The sequence below is a fragment of the Ictalurus punctatus genome, chromosome 16 (assembly GCF_001660625.3).
Source record: "Ictalurus punctatus breed USDA103 chromosome 16, Coco_2.0, whole genome shotgun sequence".
Lineage (NCBI taxonomy): Eukaryota > Metazoa > Chordata > Actinopteri > Siluriformes > Ictaluridae > Ictalurus > Ictalurus punctatus.
The window spans coordinates 9592622-9608206 of record NC_030431.2 but is presented as its reverse complement, the minus strand read 5'-3'; the positions used below and the strand labels follow the sequence as shown (position 1 = coordinate 9608206).

The 15585-nt window shown below is 39.7% G+C and overlaps 1 protein-coding gene across 2 annotated transcripts in view; it reads left to right on the top strand.

Moving 5' to 3' along the window:
- Positions 1–475: 475 nt before the first annotated feature.
- LOC108276682 (adhesion G-protein coupled receptor G2) overlaps positions 476–15585 on the top strand; it is a 43394-nt gene continuing 28284 nt past the window's right edge. The window contains exons 1-9 of one of the 2 annotated variants that reach the window (XM_017488489.3): positions 476–761; positions 2689–2786; positions 9936–10085; positions 10414–10506; positions 10645–10734; positions 10866–10964; positions 11102–11194; positions 14018–14065; positions 14164–14237. In XM_017488489.3, the coding sequence (XP_017343978.1) occupies positions 2693–2786; positions 9936–10085; positions 10414–10506; positions 10645–10734; positions 10866–10964; positions 11102–11194; positions 14018–14065; positions 14164–14237 (741 nt within the window). In that variant the 5' untranslated portion in view covers positions 476–761; positions 2689–2692. The remainder of the gene's footprint in view (positions 762–2688; positions 2787–9935; positions 10086–10413; positions 10507–10644; positions 10735–10865; positions 10965–11101; positions 11195–14017; positions 14066–14163; positions 14238–15585) is intronic. The other variant, XM_017488490.3, reaches the window with a different exon arrangement.

Here is a 15585-nt window from a genome sequence, read left to right as displayed (position 1 = left end):
ACAATTCATTCACAGGCATGTGTAAATAATATAAAACCAGGTATCACATTGCAACAGTAAAATTGTTTTAATGTTCCATATATTTTTTTAATGTTTTTAGAAATATAGTAACAGGTCTGACGCCTAAGCAAGGTGTGCATAAGTGACAGGTATGATAAATGTATGGGTGGATCCAGCTGACGTGAACAAGTCACGTGTTTTGTATTCTTTTTAAGCAAATATTATTAATGTGTGTTTGTCTCTTAGGTTAGAATATGATTTCTCATAATAGTTATTAGTGTTTTAACAGTAGGCGTTTTTGTCTCTCATCAGAATATTCAGTATGTACAATATCTGATACAGAAGGCTGTGCCCAATGAAAACTTGAAGCTATTATGAGGTTGTTTTTTTTTTTTGTAGCCAGATTTGCGAGTCATTGTGTGACAGGGTGGGTCACATTTTCAGGAGAAAGAGGCGGGTTATACAAGCAGTTGTTTTACAAGCAGTCTGCCTCAGCCTAAGGCAGATTAATTAACTCTGGCACACAAGGCAACACAGGCGCACGATTTATTCAAAGACATAAACGGTAGCTACATATACCTTTGTCGTTTCATATAAGCAAAGACGCTGGATCCAAATTCAGATCTGAACCCGACGGTTGGGAAAAACCGATGGGTTATTGAGGGAAATCACCGTCCGTCTGTGGATGGCGGAAACTCCGCTCTCGCACGTGACAATATAAACGCTGGCACACGCGCTGCTCGCCGATGTCCGACTACAAGGTACTGGGGGCCCTTACATTATCAACTCTGATCATTTAACGTCTACAACATTTATATATCCTACTTTATTCTGATACAAACAAATACTCTAATTTCATACGAATTTATTAATCGTTATGTATATCCTGAATACGACTACGTAAGCGTTTTCTTGGATAGTCTATTAAAATCTAGTTTTGACCGTGTCTTTTAGTGAGTGTATAAATATGGGGCAGTTTAGACTATGGTGTTTACTTTTCTGATAGGCTACTGATTTATTATATTTGAAGTTTTAATTTGGTTTTAAGCTTTAATTTAAATTTGAATTATTTTCAAATTACATTCAGTATTAAATTATGCAAGTCGATAAAGGCTAGTCAAATTAAGAATTCTAGATTTCTAAAGAAGCTTTTCAAATTATGTGCAAAAAGGACTAATGATAGGAAGCTTCCTGAAATTAAAGCCTTTTATCAGACATTCTACAAACAAGACAAACAAGCATTGCTCATGTGGAAATACGCAATATTTCCAGTAATTCCAGGGCGAAGACTTACCTACGTGTGTGTGTGTCCCCGTGCGTGCGTGCGTGTGTGCCCAGTTCGTCATAGCCAACTGTAAATTAATGACATTAAACTGACAGTATACATTGTAGCCTATCTAATAATATAGGTTTTAATAAAACAGATCACTGCACTTTGATGGAATATTTTCTCCACTCAATTGGTAGGGCTGCTGACATCATTTTGGGTGTGGTCAGGGTATGCATGTGGTTAATGTGTCAGTGTTTGCTTTATCATTATTTGCCATTTACATGAGGTTACCCTCTCATAACCTTTAATAAATCTCTTTACCCTGTTAGGAACATTAAAAAAAAGTGAAAAACAGAAATGAACTGGTCACATGTTCAATAACTTACCATAAATTATATAAATGGTTAATAGTAGTACTATTATCTGTGGGGCTTAATTTAGCTCGGTTATCTAAAAGCCTTGACAATCCTATTATTATCACCTTTTGTAGTTTTTTACTAATTTGGTTAAAAAATTATGAACATTTTTCTGAAAAATAAATCTGAGGTTTACATACCTCAGGCTCTTATTCATGGAAAATGAGAGAGTGAGTGACAAACAGATTGGTCAGCAGCAGCAATGTCCTCATTTTGGTTTGAGGTGGTGAAGCAGGTGGTCAGTTTTTGGAAGCTCATTTTTACTGGTCAATCTGCTTGGGAACATTCCTCAGTAAGAGACTGGAATCTGTGGCTGGTCATCTGGACTGACCTTCTCAGCCTTTTGACAATCAATGAGTTAATGAAAAATAATTTGAAGAAAATATGGTCATCTCAGTGTCTGTTCAGAGATAAATATACAAGGCATTACTTGAAATAAAACTTGAGTAGCCACCCCACTGAAACAAATATATTATGTTCATTTAATGTCTTCACTTAACATATTTAACATTTCAGAACAAAATATATTTATAAGAAACTATATCCTGTAGCTGTTTTTAGAAAAGAAAAACAAATTGCAGTTTGAAAGCACTGAAACTTGTAAGAAAGTTTTACATCAGGATAATAGGATTGGGATGCATGGAATGCTACTTTCAAGCTTATTTTAGTTCTAAAAAACTACAATAATTTACTGAATCTTGAAGTGGATGATATTTATAAAGAAAACTGTCTAGATATCAAACAGCACCACATTATCTTTTTTTCATATATGCTGCATATATGGTATATTAGTTTAGTATTTCAACATCATAAGTTTTATATCAACATCACATTCAAATTGCAGGTCTGACATATAGCAAAACAACAATAAACAAATAAATACATAAATATGAAAAAAAGTTGTACAAGTCAGCTTTTGCAGCATGTCAGTAGCTGCAAAGTTAGAAAAAGACTATGTAAATGAATTACAGCGATTACTTCACCCTGCCCATCTCATTACAGAAGGATGGTGAGTACAAGCCTCTTTGTGTCGTGTAACAGGCCACAGAAGGTTCTGGACCATGTTCTACTCTCTGTCCTATTCCTGCTGTCTCACACAGGTAAGACAAAACATCATACATCATAGCCATAATGCCACACATTTTAGAGTTGTATTATGATAATGTTGATGTGAATGTAATCTGTTCACTTCAGAGGAGCTTTAATGCATGAATGAGAAACACACTAAATGAAGTCTAATGGAAAATTGGACCCTTCTTCAAAATGTCAGATAAAAAAAACACCTATACATATATAGAAAAAGGAGCAAAAGGAGTCTGTCGACTTTCTTTTCAACAGACTTCTTTTGAAAAAATGTTTCCTCTATAGGGTGCGTTCATCCTTCTTTTTATATTGGTCATGTGGCTTGAGATGCATGTCATTGTGTTTATTAAAGTGGAAAACATCTACGACATATAGTGCGTCAACAGGTGGCATTATTTCTTGTTTGTTATTGTACAAATGCTTGAAACACAATGGTTCATTTAACCTGAATATAACTTAGACAACCTGCTGGACTGGTTTTTATCTGCGACTAGTTTCTGACTTCCAACAATAAAAAAAAGAAAGAATTGGTGTTTATAAGAGAGAGTATAATTAGTGTCATTGTAGTTACTTTCAGTAGTGTAATATGTGTAGGTTCAAAAGATCAGTGGAAAAATTAGGGTAAATTTCTTTCCTTGAATTAGACTGACTATGTGAATTTAGGTAAAATATGCATTCTTGAACCTATCAATTATAACCTACATGTCACGAAACTTACGTAATGGAGGTTAGGACGGATGCAAGTGCAGTGAAAGAGGTTTATTAGAGAGAGAGACAGGCAGACAAATCCAAAACGGTAATCAAAACATGGTCAAATAACAGACAAAAGGTCAGGCGATCTACAAACAGGCATAAATAGGGCGAGGCTAGAATCAGAATCGGGAAACAAGAAAGGTCAGTGAACGTGAAACAATACGAGAAATGAGGAACAACCGCTTGGTAATGAGATAAACTCAATACTACGCTAGGTTGGTTGGCGGTGTCATCATTCTCAGGCATGAGGAGAACTTGGTTACACATGACGTCTCCTTCAGGCATGAGTAGAACTTGATTGTCAGTGTCAGCAGACTCGGGCGTGAGCAGAACTTGGTTGTCCATGTTAGCAGACTCGGGCGTGAGCAGAACTTGGTTGTCCTTGTCAGCAGACTTGGGCGTGAGCAGAACTTGATTGTTGTGTCAGCAGACTCGGGCGTGAGCAGAACTTGGTTGTCCGTGTCAGCAGACTCAGGTGTGAGCGGAACTTGGTTGTCCTTGTCAGCAGACTTGGTCGTGATCGGAACTTGGTTGGTCCTGATTTATGCTTCAGGCGTGAGCCTTGTTGGTCGAACTTTTTGGTCGTGACGTCGGCTTCAGGTGTGAGGAGATCTTGGTTGGTCGTGTCAACAGACTCTGGTGTGAGCATAACCTGATTGGTCGTGACATTGGTTTCAGACTGGAACTTGGCTTGGAAGGTCACGTCGTCGATCTCAGACTGGAACTTGGCGTGGAAGGTCACATAGTTGATCTGAGACTGGAACTTGGTGTCGACGGTCACATCATCGATCTCAGACTGGAATGTGGCGTGGAAGGTTGCCTCATCGACCTCAGACTGGAACGTGTCTTGGGAGGCCGTCTCTTCAACTTCAGACAGGAACTTGGCTTGAGTGGTCGCCCCTTCGACCTCAGATAGAAACTTGGCTTGGGAGGTCACCTCTTAGACCTTAGACAGGAGCTTGGCTTGAGAGGTCGGCTCTTCGACCTCAGACATGAAACTGGCTTGAGAGGTCACCTCTTTGACCTCAGATAGAAACTTGGCTTGAGAGGTCGCCTCTTTGACCTCGGACAGGAACTTGGCTTGAGAGGTCGCCTCTTCGACCTCGGACAGGAACTTGGCTTGAGAGGTCGCCTCTTTGACCTCGGACAGGAACTGGGCTTGAAAGGTCGCCTCTTTGATCTCAGCCGTGAACATGGCTTGGAAGGTCACCTTGTTGACCTCTAGCAGGAGCTCGGCAGGTGAGACCACTTCATGGGTCTCGAGCTGGAGCTCTGGAGCTGAGGTCACCACGTTGACCTCCGGCTGGAGTTCAGCAGGTGAGACCACCTTGTGGATCTCGAGCTGTAGCTCTGGAGATGAGGTCCCCACGTTGACCTCCAGCTGGAGCTCGGCAGGGGAGACCTCCTCATGGGTCTCGAGCTGGAACTCTGGAGCTGAGGTCGCCACATTGACCTCAGGCTGAAGCGCCGCAGGCGCTCTCTTGTGGAGCCGTTTGTGAGTACACCAGCTGCTCTTAAAACATCCCCGAGAGCAGAAATATGATCCATGGATCCCAAGTTTCCTGCATGTGGAACATTGTAGCTGGGCCTCTTTTCCGCAGCCCTTGGTCCTGCAGGTCTGTGTCAACTCCACCACTACCATGTCAGCCAGGGGCTGAAGCTGAGCTGTGGAGGCTGCCCTGTCAATCCACTCATAGTAGGTGTGGAATGGCAGGTGAGGCTTGTTTGTCACACTGACTCCCCTCAAAAGCTGATCCAGGTTGTAGCTCTTTCCTGGATGCCCAAACTTCTTCAAGAATAGTTCCGCAAACTGAGTTACATTGTTGAGGGCACTTGACCATGTACTGGCCAGATGCTCATTCATGGGCTGGGCCATAAAACCAGGACACAATGAACCTAAGCCACTGCCTCTTGTCCAGCTTGTGGTTCACCAGGCTCGAAAAGTACGTTTGGCTGTGGAATAAGAACTGCCTCAGGTAGTCACACAATCCGTAATTCGTCTCTGGGAGGTCCATGGCAGTCCACAGGGGAAACTGGACTGACATGAAGGGTGGCCAGACATTCCCATGTACACTGCTGTGATGCTCTCCTCACTCTCCCGCTGCATCCATAGTAGGCATAGTATTCTGTCACGAAACTTATGTAATGGAGGTTAGGATGGATGCAAGTGCAGTGAAAGAGGTTTATTAGAGAGAGAGGGACAAGCAGACAAATCCAAAATGGTAATCAAAAACGTGGTCAAATAACAGGCAAAAGGTCAAGTGATCTACAAACAGGCATAAATAGGGCGAGGCTAGAATGAGAAACGAGAAACGAGCTCAGTGAACATGAAACAAAATGAGAAATGAGGAACAACCGCTTGGTAATGAGATAAACTCAATATTAGGCGCCGTGCAAAGAGATACGAGGGGTTTAAAAGACAAACATTATCGGGGGTGAAACACAGGACCGCTGAAAACACACCTATGGAAAACAACCAATGACAAGACAGGGGCAGAGACAGGACAGAAACCATAACAAAAGCACATGTCCAAAGTAAACAAAGTCAATGTCATTGAAGAACCAAAAGCGTGTGTTCGGTAAGATCTTGCGCATCGGGCTGATGCTTCGGGCTCGTGCTTCGGGCTCGCGCTTCGGGCTCGCGCTTCGGGCTCGCGCTTCGGGCTCGCGTCACGAGCTTGTGCTTCGGTTTTCCGAGCACGCTGCAATACTGCAGCGCTGGCTCAAGGGGAAATCGTGACACTGCTGGTATTTTCACAGCCTAAAAGGAGCATAATATAATATTAGGAAAGTGAACATTTTACCGTTAGAAAATAGAAAAAGAGTCCTGCAGCACCAGAGACTGACTTCAAATTTATTTTACAGTAAAAAGAACACTTAATGTCTGGGTAAATTACAGTCCGCTCTGAAAATATTGGAACTGCAAGGCCAATTCTTTTTTTTTTTTGCTGTACACTGAAGACATTTGGGTTTTGAGATCAAAAGATGAATATGAGATCAGAATTTCAACTTTCATTTTCTGATAATTACATCTAGATGTGTTAAACAATAACATGTCCCCTTTTGTTTGAACCCACCCATCTTTCAAATGATCAAAAATATTGTAACTTGTGACTGGCAGGTGTTTATTGTTGCCCATGTGTACCCTGTTAGATTGATTGTTTAAAGTTTAAACATTAAGTTAATAGTTCTGAATTCAATTCAATTCAATTCAATTTTATTTGTATAGCGCTTTTTACAATAGACATTGTCTCAAAGCAGCTTTACAGAAATATCAACATGGTATACAGATATTAAAGGTGCGAATTTATCCCAACTGAGCAAGCCACTGAGTGGCGACGGTGGCAAGGAAAAACTCCCTAAGATGTTTTAAGAGGAAGAAACCTTGAGAGGAACCCGACTCAGAAGGGAACCCATCCTCATCTGGGTAACAACAGTTAGTGTGAAAAAGTTCATTATGGATTTATATGAAGTCTGTATGGCGTTAGGAGCAGCCGTAGTCCCAGCAGTCTGGAATTAAAGAAGATTTGAGCTCCATCCAGAGGCAGAAAGGATCTGGAGCTCTAGTATCTCCATAAATTCGTGTGGGGCTCGGCGAAAGGAGAGAGGGAGAAAAAAGATAATTATGACTGCGAAGTAGTAGAACAGAATCTAGTCAGGGTAGGCTTGAGTAAACAAATACGTTTTAAGCTTAGACTTAAACACTGAGACTGTGTCTGAGTCCCGAACACTAATAGGAAGACTGTTCCATAACTGTGGGGCTCTATAAGAGAAAGCTCTTCCCCCTGCTGTAGCCTTCACTATTCGAGGTACCGTCAAATAGCCTGCATCTTTTGACCTAAGTAGGCGTGGCGGATCATATAAAACCAAAAGGTTGCTTAGATATTGTGGCGCGAGACCATTTAGTGCTTTATAGGTTAATAAAAGTATTTTATAATTAATGCGAGATTTTACTGGGAGCCAATGCAGTATTGATAATATCGGTGTGATATGGTCATATCTTCTAGTTCTAGTTAGGACTCTAGCAGCTGCATTCTGGACTAATTGGAGCTTATTTATATTCCTACTGGAACATCCAGACAGTATGGCATTACAGTAATCTAATCTAGAGGTGACAAATGCATGAACTAGTATTTCCGTATCATGTAGTGACAATATGTTTCTTATTTTAGAAATATTTCTGAGATGAAAGAAGGCTATCCTAGTAATATTATCTACATGAGCATCAAATGATAGGCTGGAGTCAATAATCACTCCAAGGTCTTTAACTGCTGTACATGATGAAACAGAAAGACCATCCAGAGTAACCATGTGATCAGAAAGAATACTTCTAGCTACACGTGGGCCTAATAAAAGTATTTCTGTTTTATCAGAATTAAGTAGAAGGAAGTTAATTAACATCCAATGTCTAATGTCCTTTACACAATCCTCAACTATACTAAGCTTCTGTCTGTCCTCTGGCTTCGCTGAAACATACAACTGTGTATCATCAGCATAACAGTGGAAGCTAATTCCATGTTTACGAATAATTTGACCTAGGGGTAGCATATATAAAGTAAAGAGCAGTGGGCCTAAAACAGAACCCTGTGGAACTCCAAAAGTAACCTCAGTACGCATGGAGAAATCACCATTTACATCTACGAACTGATAACGATCGGTCAGATAAGACCTGAGCCAGGAGAGGACTGTTCCCTTAATACCAACAACATTTTCTAATCTATCAAGTAGAATAGTGTGATCTATAGTATCAAAACCAAGATAATGTCTTCTCTTTTGAGCCCTGGATGTCAGGCTGTGAAGGCACTTAAAATGGATAAGCCAACATGAAGATCAGAGAGTTGTCTATCAGAGAAAAGCAAGTCATTTCATCCACCGTTCAAAGAGATTTTGAGAGCAGAAATATAGAGGCCATACCACAAGATGCAAACCACCCATCAGCAGTAAGAATCGGAAAGTCAGATTGGATGAGCCACAAATCCTGGTTCTGGAACCAGGATTAACCTTTACCAAAGTAATGGAAAGACCAGTTTGTGGAAAAAGAAAGTATCTGCTCATGATCCAAAAGGTACAGGTTTATTGGGAAAGCATGGTGAAAGTAGTGTCCTGGATTGGGTTTGAATTCATGATGTAACTTATGATGGTAGCAGCAGAAAGAATCCGGAAGTCTACAGAAACATTCTGCAAATTTACAGACATATGCATCCAATCTGATTGGGAGGAACTTCATCATGCAGCAAGACAATGTCCCAAAACACACTACCAACACACTGAGACACTGTGTATAGCGCTTTGTAGAACCGCTAAGGGTTAAAAAAAAAAAAAAAAAGCATTATATAAGTGCAGACCAGACCATTAATCTACCTTAAGACTATCTGTTCCTACGGGGCATGGTGGCTTAGTGGTTATCACATTTGTCTTGCACCTCCAGGGTTGGGGATTCGATTCCCACCTCCACCCTGTGTGCATGGAGCCTGCATGTTCTCTACTTGCTTAGTGGGTTTAGTCCCCAGTCCAAAGATATGCATTGTATGCTGTTTGGCATCTCTCAATTGACCATAGTGAGTGTGTGTGTGTGTGTGTGTGTGTGTGTGCCTAGCGATGGTTTGACATGCCGTCCAGGGTGTCCCCTGTCTTGTGCCCTGAGTCACCTGGGATAGGCCATGACCCTGTGTAGGATAAGCAGTACAAAAAATGGATGAAAGCATGGACTATCTGTTCCTATACTTTAGGTCGCATAAAGTGGATGGTGTGCCACCAAAGCTGTTTAACACATCTAGATGTAAATATCAGGAAATTAAAGCTGAAATTCTGATCGATCGTTTCATGTTCATCTTTTGATCTAGAACCAAATGTCTTCAGAGTATAGCAAAAACAAAAGAATTGGTCTTACCATTCCAATATTTTCAGAGGGGACTGTAATTTACCCAGAACTTAAGTGTTCTTTTTGTTGTAAAATAAAATCTGAATGAACAGAAAAATGCAGTTTGTTTTGCAATTTAAATTGAAGTCAGCCTCTGGTGCTGTGGGACTCCAATGTTCAAATGTTAAAATATTCACTTTCTGAATATTGTATTATACTCATTTTAGCCTGCCAAAATACCAGCAGGCTATTATTGATTGGTTTGGGAATGCATATTTTACCTGAATTCACATAGTTGTCTAATACAAGGAAAGAGGTTTACCCAAACTTTGGCACTTATCTAAAATATACTGACACGTATATGCAGTTTTCCTTTTTTGGTTGTTTTTTTTAATCTAACCTGATCTCTTATCATGGAAGATCTGGTATGCTAGACTTATTACTTCCTATCCCAGATCGTCATGATGATGCCATGATATTCTAGTGTTCCTAGGGATTGTATCTTTTCTCAGCTGAAGGTCTCATTTTCTTATTTCTATGTCTTTTCCCCCAGTAACATGCACCTTGACAACAAATGCAACTACAACCACACCAGGAGGACAAGGATTTCTATCATCAACAAAAATAGCTACACAGCTTATTTCAGTTCCCCCAACTGTTGTTATGAACACATCATCCACATTACACCAGGTTATAACATCTGGTAAGGAAAAACAAGGATGTGTGTATGTTTGATTCAAACGGTTGGTTGCTGTAACCTGCTAAAGCATATTTTTTTTTGTGTTAAAACAATGATTTTTTGAAATAATTATTAGTGTTTGATTTTATTGTTTTTCTCTCCCTATGGCTTAGTGCTTTAGTCACCAAATATCCAAATAGACATCAGTAGTGAACATGAGTACCACAACTACCACTGTTTAACTGGTCACAGCTATTGCTAATGTTACAAAAGGGTGCTGTACCATATGCTACTCTTGTTAAAAAAAAAAAAAAAAAAAAAAAAAAAGGGTTTCTCTTTCTGTCTGTTTCAGGGACCAATAATCTAACGATCACTTCTGTAGCAAACACTACCACCACAACTACCATGAGCCCACAGGTCATAGCTACTGCTAAAACTACAACAGGTGGGTTAACAGAGTACTTTTTTTTTTTGCGTGGTTCTGTATTCCTGATCAAAGTAGCCATTGTTAAGTGTTACTGGTTGTTGTACAACATGCTACTCTTGTGGAAAAGGTGTTTCTGTCTCTGTCTCGTTTGTTCAGGAACCAAGAAACCAACAAACACTTCAGAAGTGAATAGTATTACCACAACTACTGCAACACTGGTCACAGCTTTTGCTAATGCCACAAATGGTGGGTTAACCAAATAGAGTTATTTTAGCATGGTTCTGTATTAGTAATCAAAGTAACCTTCATTAAATATTCCTGGTTGCTGTACCACATACTACTCTTGTAGAAAAGGTGTTATTGTTTCTGTCTGAAAGATTCAGGGAGCAATAATCTAACGATCACTTCAGTAGCAAACACTACCACCACAACTACCATGAACCCACAGGTCATAGCTACTACTAAAACTACAACAGGTTGGTTAACAGAGTACATTTGTTTTTGCCTGGTTCTGTATTCCTGATCAAAGTAGTCATTGTTAAGTGTTCCTGGTTGTTTTACCACATGCTACTTTTGTGGAAAAAGTGTTTCTCTCTCTGTCTCGTTTGTTCAGGAACCAAGAAACCAACAAACACTTCAGAAGTGAATAGTACCACCACAGCTACTGCAACCTCACTGGTCACAGCGTTTGCTAATGCAACAAATGGTGGGTTAACCAAACAGAGTTATTTTAGCATGGTTCTGTATTAGTAATCAAAGTAACCTTCATTAAGTATTCTCGGTTGCTGTACCACATGCTACTATTGTGGAAACAGTGTTTCTCTTTCTGTCTTGATAGTTTAAGGACCAAAGATCCAGCAAACACAACAGTAGTAAACAATAGTACCACAACTTTAGGTTACTTACGTAACCCTGGTTCTCTGATAACAGGAGTGAGGTACCTCACTATGGGAAATGCCTTGGGCATGAGCAATACTGAAAGCACCAATAACACCATGTCTGTCAGTTGACAGGGCTGTGATGAGGGAGTCCCACCTCCCTAACATATGTTTCCAAGGAGGCTATTCACATGAAATTTTCACCAGACTTTGGTATATATATATATATATATATATATATATATATATATATATATATATATATATATATATAACAATGCACACACACATACATACATACAGTCATGTGAAAAAATAAGTACGCCCCGTGGAAAGTATAACGTGCCTATTAGAAAGATAGTTTTTTAATCATTTATTCAACAGAAATATCAATAGGTGTGATATTCTTCTGTGGTATAATTAAGTACACCCTTGGCCTCGGAAGTGATTATTCCCCTCCTTAGCAGAAATAACTTCTTGTAGGACTTTTACATAATTGTCCACCAGTCTCTGACATTGGCTTGCTGGAATTTTTGACCACTTTTCCATGCAATATTCTTTCAGTTGCAAGATGTTTGAGGGTTTTCTTGCATGTACTGCCCATCCCGCTACAACATTTTAATGGGATTCAAATCCGGGCTTTGACTAGGCTATTCCATAACCCTCCATTTCTTCTTTTTTGTGCCATTCCTTGGTAGATTTGCTATTGTGCTTAGGATTATTATCCAGTTGAAAGGTACACTTTCAGTTCCACTTCAGCTTTCGGACAGATGGCCTCACATTATCTTCAAGCACTCTTTGATATGATGCAGAATTCATAGTTGAATCAATGAATGCAAGCTGTCCAGTCCCTGGGGCAGCAAAGCAATTCCAAACCATAACATTTCCACCACGTTGCTTCACAGTTGGTAAAACCTGTCTTTGGTTTGAGCCAAATATGTCTGCTGTTACTTTGGCCAAACAACTCTATCTTTAATTTGTCTGTCCAGAGCACATTATTCCAAAAGGCCTGGTCTATGCCTGTATGCTAATTGGCAAACTGTAGTCTTGCTCTTTTTTCTTTTTAGACAGCAAAGGCTTTTTCTGGCATGCTTCCCATGCAGGTCAAATTTGTGCAATCCCTGTCTGATTGTAGAAGAATGCACTTTGACACCAACAATTGCAAGACTTACTAGCAGATCCTGTGATGAAATTTTGGGACTCTTGACAGGTTCCACTTGCACTCTCTAAGCAGGTTCTAATCACTGGAACCCAATCTTGAACACCTTATTCAAATTTTATGTATTTGAAAGTGTGATAAATGTAGGGGTGTAATTACTTTTTCCATGTGATTGATCTGTTTTTTGTTAATTTAAATTCTTAAAATTACTACAAAATGTTAATTTTATGTGTCATTTGATAGTGTCTCACCTTAATTAATAGGCACTGTTTCAAAGAGGATCAAATGTTTGCTTGTCCAAATATGTTAAAAACATTTTTTATTTAAAAGCAACAATTTCCATGGGGTGTACTTATTTTTTCACATGACTCTATATAGGCTTATGTTTTTGTGTAATCTTGCCCCTCCTTTGCCCAGTGCTTACAAGTAGCCTACAGGTTGAAACCTCTGCTCTCAAAAAGGTCTTTCTTAACAAACATAAGCAGTATACAACACTACTAAATGGTCTGCACTTATATAGCGCTTTTTTCCAAAGCACTTTACACTGTGTCTCATTCACCCATTCACACACAGACTCACACACCAATGGTAGCAGAGCTGCCATGCAAGGCGCTAACTTGCCATCAGGAGCAACTTGGGGTTCAGTATCTTGCACAAGGACACTTTGGAATATGGAGTCATGTGGGCTGGGAATTGAACCGCCAACCCTACGATTAGTAGACAACCTGCTCTACTACAGCCACCCCAAATATCACATCACAATAGTAGAAGAAACCAACAGTTTGGTGATGTCAGTGAGTTGCAGGCTTGATGCAGTTATTGCTGCATCAAAGGAAGGGATTGTGTGGTCTGATACAAAAGGGTCTATGTTTTATATTGTTTAATACATCTAGATGTAAATACCAGGAAATAAAATCTGAAATCCTAAACTTTCATCTCATATCTATCTTTTGATCTCAAACCCAAATGTCTTTGGTGTATAGCACAAACAAATGAATTGTCCTTGCTATTCCAATGGTTTCGGAGGGGCCTGTAGGTGGTTTTGGAGCTATCTGTGATTCCCTCTATCTTGACTAGAGCCCTAGGATTGGATGGATTTTTTTTGTAAGAAAGGCTTCTGTCTAGTCACTCTTGCCCAAAGCCCAGATATGTGAAGAATATGAGAAATTGTTGTCTCATGTAGGGAGTGATCAGTACTTGCCAGATATTCCTGTTGTTCCTGGTATATTTCATGTTTTAGAAATTCTTTTGGTTGCTGGATCACATTAAAGATAGAAAAAGTTCTGACATGATTCATCTTGGTTTCATGTTGTTGTTGTTTTTTTTTTTTTTACATAACAACAACCTATAATTTTAACAGGTGTGTAGAATTTTTATATCTACTGTATATTATACATTGATTAAAATGTTGACTGTTGACTTTAAAATTTGAGACATGCTCATAATTAATTTTATTATTATTATTATTATTATTATTATTATTACGATACAGCACCCTGGCTAGTGCATTGCAACTTCTCACAAAACTGTGACAATGACTGTGAGTATTACTACCTAATTCACAGTAAGACATTTCTGATTCACTAATAAATGAGAAATGCATTTGATCAGCTGTAACGTTTTTTTTTTTTTTTGCAGCTGTGTACTACTGGATGACAATCAGTGTTGAAGTTAATGGAGCTGAGTCTAATGAGTCAGATATATCTGCATGGGTAAGTGCTGAAGTGGTATTTTCATTTTATATGTGTGGAGAGAAAGTTGAACATTTATTTTGTTTTTGTTTACTTATACTGTGTTACTAATGGAAGTGATAACTGCTACAGTGAAAAAAAGTGATGCTTATGTATGAATGTTCATAAATACGCACGTGCACTAAAGATTTAGGCTTCTCCAACTTTACTAAAGTTTTTTCCCTTCTTGCTTCTTGAAATTTAAATGGTTTACATTTACCTAATACCAATTATGTATATTTACATTAGTATTTGCTGCTTTTGTCTAATTCACCTGATAAACCAGTATCAGAAATTTGATTGAGGTATGATGTCGGGTTAGCGGCTAAAGGGCGCTGAACTACAGTACCCAACAGCCACTGCATGTCACATGACCATGTCACATGTTCCACTGTTCACCTGTTTCACCCTATCAGCACCACTATTTACTATTTAAGATCTAGTTTTTCTGTGCCTTTTTGTCAAGCTTCTGTTGCTGTTGATAGTTGTGTTTGTTTGTTACTTTGCTTGCCATAGTTCTGCCCATAGTCTACATGTTTTCTTGTGTTGCGTTTACCCACTATTTTAGTTGCTATTTTTACACCATTCACAATAAAAAGACTGCAGCTGCATCCATCTGCACTTACATTTCACGACAGAAAGCATGTCCTTTAACATGGATACAGCAGACTTGCATCACTGCATGTGGGCCCAAGAGGAGCAGATCCGGGAGAACCGATCAATCAACGACCGACGCTTAGTAGTACCTACTCAGTGTGGCTCAAGGCCCCTTTCAAGAACCTTCAAACTAACTGTTCCTCAGTGGTGGAATGAACTTACAACCTCAATCCGGACCGCAGAATCTGTCACAATCTTCAAGAACCAACTAAAGACCCATATCTTCCATGAACACCTAACCAACCCCCCCAAAAACACTTACTCTGGCACTTACACCTCTACTCTGCACACTTTGCTTCTTCTAGAACTCAATTAATGGATCTTGTATGGTAGCACTACTTGCATTCTTCTCTGCTTGATATATCGCTTTGCTTGTATTTTCTCATTTGTAAGTCGCTTTGGATAAAAGCGTTTGCTAAATGAATAAATGTAAATGTAAACCAGAGGCAGTTTGACTGGCTTGAGCCACTCCAACTCATGGCTGGATCCAGTGTCAGATGCCTCCTCTGGATATTTTTTGGAGAGGGGGCTCCCATTCTGGCTGAAGTTGTCTCCCACTCTCCCTGCCCCACTTTGAACATCGCCCAGTCTCCCTGCTCTGCTGAGGTTGTCGCCCTGTCTCCTTACTCTACTGAGGATGTCGCTCTGCCTCCCTGCTCCTTTGAGGACGTTG